The following is a 5334-nucleotide window of genomic DNA, read 5'->3' on the forward strand; positions in this document are numbered from 1 at the left end:
AAACTTTTGTTATTGACCAAATACTTTTGGTCAATATTTGGTCAATATTTTCCACCATATTTTGCAAATAAATTCTTTAAAAATCAGACAATGTGATTTTCTGGATTTTTTTTTCTCATTTTGTCTCTCATAGTTGAGGTATATCTATGATGAAAATTACCAGCCTCTCTCATCTTTTTGAGTGGGAGAACTTGAACTATTGGTGGCTGACTAAATACTTTTTTGCCCCACTGTACATTCGCCTGTAACTGGGAATGAATCCCAGCTCGAGCTACTAGAATTAGTTTTCCTGTTGGTAAGATAACACCAGAGTCCATTTCTACACCTGAGCCGAGACTTTTAACACCTATTAAAGGAACAGTAACACAGGGGAGAAATTGTGCTTGAACAGTTTCTAATAAACTAAGGTTTCCGTTGCCAGAGCTCATTTGTTTTATTGTTCTTTGCAGAGAAACATACTGATAAATCATAAAATAGGTCAAATCTAAATGCTTATTTAAAATCAGCTGTTTATTTGCTTTGGGTTTTATTTTACACCCCATTTATATCCAGTTTGGATCTGTTTTATGAGCCTGGATCAGAACATTATCAGCCATAAGTGTAGGTTACAGAAATGTACTTATGGGTTGGTAATCATAATAATCAGCATAAGTGTTTAGATTTCCGGAGATGTGCAGCCGGTTTGGTATTAATGAGGCTCACCTGTACTTTAACTTTGTCCTGCGGTTCCTGGACGTGTTCTAACGTGGCATCGATGTCCAGCGCCACCACCAGACCGGTTGTGAACCTCAGCGGGTTATCAGACTCCCCTGTTGGCTCTATGATTGTGGCCGATGCTCGATGGATCTGTTACAAAAGTCAATATTAGCTGTTTTCTGCTGTAGAAACTCCCTGATACATCATCTGCTTTTATTTGACCTGTTCAGGGAGTCTGAGCTGCAGCAGGCCGCTCTGTCTGAGGCTGCTCTGCAGGATCTTCACCAGTTCCACAGGTTTACAGGACAGGAGGCGGGGCATTAGCTCCAACAGTTTGTCCACAAAACCATCCTGGAGGTGGGGCAGCTCTGTCAGGAACATCCTGAGGAAGCAGAAAACACATCAACCCCCGATTTACTCGCTTTTTGTTTCTTCCCGACAGAAAACTTTCTAATCTTGAGATGACTGAAAAACAACAACTTTTAAAAAAAGATAAAAGGACAAATAATAATAAAATATATAGGCAGAAACAAATATTACCTCTGAAAACTTTCAATCTCCTGCAAAAACTTCTCACAGCTGCTGATGAGAAGATCCAACCTAAGGAGAACAGAGAGCTGGGTAAATAATCTGAACTAATGGGGGCTGATGGCTGGAAGTTTATGGACCCACCCTGGTCTGGTGCGAGCCGTCAGAATGAGCTGCAGCGCTTTAGCCTGAAGGCGAACATGATGTATGGTAGCCACCTGCCTGCTCTCCAAACCGCTGTACAGAAACTCCAGCTTGTATGTTTCCTCTAAAATCTGCAGTTAAAATAAATCAAAACAGACTCCAGCTGTGCTCTGATGCCATCTTTTGTATTTGTACGTATGTTAGCGTATTTACCTGCTGAGCTGCAGCTGTGGCTGTGACGTTTTGTTTGAGGCAGAGGGGGACGGCCATGTTCCACAGCTTCTCCTGCAGGGCCTGAACAAAAAGGTTTCTTATGTTTTCTATTCTGACGCCAGGAATCCGAAGCTGAAAAAGGCCTGAAATTCGTACCTTCATGAGCAGCAGCTGGCAGCGCAGATATGTAGCACAGAAATCAGCTGCTCCAGCAAGCTCAGTCTGCAGCTCGCCCAGCCGCTGCAGATCTCTGGCAAAAAAAAACAACAAATGTTCGCATTAATTTAACGTATTCAGCCGGATGAGGAGTTTGTTATTTGTTTTTCTTTTCAATCCTGCATATATTTTTCCTTAGAGGATCTCAGATTCACAGTAGAGTCTGTTCAGGCTGTTCATGCTAACTAAAGCAAAATTAAGACTAATAAATCCCAATCCTGTCTTGTTTAAAGAAATCTGTGCAGACAAGGATTAAAAAAAAATGTTATGAATAGAAAAGGATCGCAGCTTACTCAGTCCTAAACAGACTTAGACCATAAGACTGCCCCCACCTTTAGACCATAGAAACGGCCTAAGTAATATAACAGTTTTCTTAAAGCTACACACCCATTTAGACCCAGTTTCACTTCAAATAAATGTATATATATAATAAATACATGCATCTGCAATACCTTACATTTTTAACTTGATGGAGATAATTAAACTTGGTAGAATTAAATAAATATTTGGAGCAAACATCTCCATCACACTTTACCTCTACCAGAACAATAATATGAACATGCTAATAGTGCTACGTTAGCATGGCTATTTGGCGTTGGATGGTAAAAATTAGTTGAATAAATTACCAATATTCAAAGAGGTATATAGGAAAAAATGCAATCTTCAGTTACACCTGTTACAATTATTACATATTTAAACAATTAAACTAATATTTAAATTGATTTAATTGAAATTTCAGTTTATTTTGTTGCAATTTCAATTGAATTTTCTATGCTGAACCGTTATAAATAAGTTGTTTTCATAACACTTTCCTCCATTAATTGTTAACTGTCGTATGGGGAGGATCAGTCATTCAGTAGAAAACAGCAAAAAATAAAATATAAATTTTTATTGATACCACAAGTGTATAACAAAATTGAAGAAAGTCATCTGGTCAGTGCTTACAGAAATAAATAGATCATTTATATTGTGGAAAAATAAAAGCAGTGCGTTCAGAAGAACCAAAGAAAACACATTATTGCATCTCCTGTTTCATTCTGTTTGTATTGAGTTTGTCTCTTCCTGAGGAATGGAAACTGTTGCTGATTCTGCTTGGCCTTGCTTTAAATCATCTTTTTTTTTTTTAAACAGTGTCCAGTCTGGCAATGTGGCAATAAGAATAATTGTCTTTATTCCAAAAGGAGCCCAACAAATTTTACTTTAACAAGTGGAGCAGTAAGGCTATCGCCATAGTGTTCCGCTTGATTTATGCATATAAATTGCTTTTATATAATTATGCAGGGAGTTTTACAGATTATATGGACACTGCAATGTAGGTAGAACAGAAAAGGAAAAACAGGAGAAAAAAGGAGAAAATATGAGAGCTTTAAATTATCTTTAACATCTGCTTGAGGATAACAGCTCAGACTGAGTGTAACCCAGGTAAGAAGAGTCCTTTAGGGTGTTATGGGCGGACAGAAATCTTCAGGGCTGCATTAATGACCACCTGAAACCAATTCCTCCTCAATAGAGGGATGCTGACACTTCATTTCACCAAAGCAAACTGTTGCACATGGAACCAGTCAAACTGTTTTAACTCAAAGTCCAAGTTTTAAAAAATAAGTGTTTTTTTCCAAGATAGTTTTTTTTAACCATGTGCAAAAAAGTAAACCAGGAAATAAAACCTATTCAGCCTCTCTTAATTGTGGGGCTGCAGTTGAATCCATTTTACCGTATTGTGAAGTTCAGCAGGTCCTGAGCTCCAGGTGTCTCCAGGTTCTGGATGGTGCTGACCCTGTTAAGACTCTGCTGCAGGAAGAGTTTGGCCGACTCCACCGAACCAGAACCGCAGCCAGGGTCCACAGAGTCTAGGCTGTAGACCTGCTTCCTGCCCGGCAGCTGAAACACACAACAGTTACAGGAAAGGCCACAGTTAGCTTCACCTCTCAGTACTGTTGGCAATTCAGCAAAAAAAAAGGGAAAAAAAAGTTGAATCATTTATGCATCCAAGACTTTATGTGAGGTAAAAATCCTACAGTTTTCTCATTTTGGTGCAGTTTGCATACATGCTATTCATTTCAAATCAAAGGGGGATTTGTAAACCATTATTCGCCAACAAAACATTGACTGATCACTGAATCTAATATGAAAGTGTTCTTCAGGATCACTTTAATAAATAATGTCCCTTTGATAAAACTGAGCCTAAATAAAGAGTTCAGAAGGATGAATAAAAATCAGTTAAAGGTAACTTACACCTGACCTATGGGGATTAAAGGCCTTATTTACAATAAAAAAATCGTATTTAAATCTAACTTAAAGTGAGTTGATAATTGAGACAGTTGCTGAACAAATCCAGTAATTAGGCCATTTTTCATTATATACAAGGTGTCGGTTCTCACTCTGAGTGGCGGCACAAGGTGCGACAGGCTGTCCCTCAGGTAGGCGTAGTGCCTGAAGGTGTGGTCTGAGAAAAGTGCTGGCATGGTGGGACATGATTTGGCAGCATTGAACACCAAAACCAGAACCGCAATGTCTGAGATCAATTAAAGGAGTTAAGAGAGAAAAAGCAATATAATAACAAACAGCAAAGATTATCAATTCTTTCACAAAAACCAGCATAAAAAAATACTTCTGTTGATGCAGCAAGTATGCAGCAGTATTGTATAAAATATTTGAACAGAGCCTAACAAATAACTTAAGGGATGGTTAAAGCATTGTTACTCAAAGCTTGTTCTTTCTAGCGGAATCATTTTTTTGCAGAATGAAAGATACAGGCTGGGTCGTCCATGTCAGGCTCCGGGGTGTCAAAATACGGGTGTGTGCTGAGTAGTTCAGGAACCAGCGGTAACACAAGGGTCGGGTGGCGTGAACCCAGAAACTTCAAACATCTGAGAGAAGGAAAGCAGATTAAAAACAAAAAAAAAAGTTAAGCCAAATGCAATCATGGACCTGAACAGATTGCAGAACTGATTTAAAATGACTAGGGTTTGCAAAGGTTCACTCAAGGAAACATTGACTTACTTTCCAGAAATTACAAACTACTCTCTAAATTGCAGCTCTATCCAAAGGTTAAAGCTGAATGTGTCCTAAAATTAAAAATTAACTTTCTAAAAGTCACTCAATATTTTATGTAAAACAGTTCATAACTTCTAGCAAGTAGCAAATAAGTTCTATTAAAGCAATCTACTGAAGAAGCATAAAAATACATGATCTTGAAAAGTAAACTGCTAGTTCAAGATATGTAAGAAAGAAACATGCTAGTCCAACTACGTCATTAATATATTTCCAAAAGTAACATGTATGTTTGCTGACAGTAGTCAGTAATGTCCAAAAAATACCTTGTAAAATATTCTGAAAGTAATTTTGTTTAAGTAAACTGCAACTTCCAAACAGGTTTTAGATGGGGACCTGTATAAATGTAGATTGTAGAAATGTAGATTGTAACACCTGTGAATGTAAACTTTAACATATCTGAATGTTGTTAACACATTTTAATGGAAGTTTTTTTGACATCTAAGCGTAGCCTGTAACACCTGTGAGCGTAGCCTGTAACACCTG

General features: G+C 37.9%; 1 protein-coding gene across 1 annotated transcript in view; it reads right to left on the bottom strand.

Moving 5' to 3' along the window:
- The window catches only part of ints4 (integrator complex subunit 4), a 14154-nt gene that overhangs the window by 1885 nt on the left and 6935 nt on the right, over positions 1-5334 (bottom strand). The window contains exons 14-22 of the mRNA XM_015385675.1: positions 4549-4664; positions 4176-4309; positions 3509-3675; positions 1738-1831; positions 1582-1662; positions 1369-1499; positions 1237-1296; positions 919-1078; positions 703-846 (exon numbers count right to left, since the gene is read on the bottom strand). Of these exons, the coding sequence (XP_015241161.1) occupies positions 703-846; positions 919-1078; positions 1237-1296; positions 1369-1499; positions 1582-1662; positions 1738-1831; positions 3509-3675; positions 4176-4309; positions 4549-4664 (1087 nt within the window). The remainder of the gene's footprint in view (positions 1-702; positions 847-918; positions 1079-1236; positions 1297-1368; positions 1500-1581; positions 1663-1737; positions 1832-3508; positions 3676-4175; positions 4310-4548; positions 4665-5334) is intronic.

Source organism: Cyprinodon variegatus, unplaced genomic scaffold (genome assembly GCF_000732505.1).
Source record: "Cyprinodon variegatus isolate N-32 unplaced genomic scaffold, C_variegatus-1.0 Scaffold345, whole genome shotgun sequence".
Classification (NCBI taxonomy): Eukaryota; Metazoa; Chordata; class Actinopteri; order Cyprinodontiformes; family Cyprinodontidae; genus Cyprinodon; species Cyprinodon variegatus.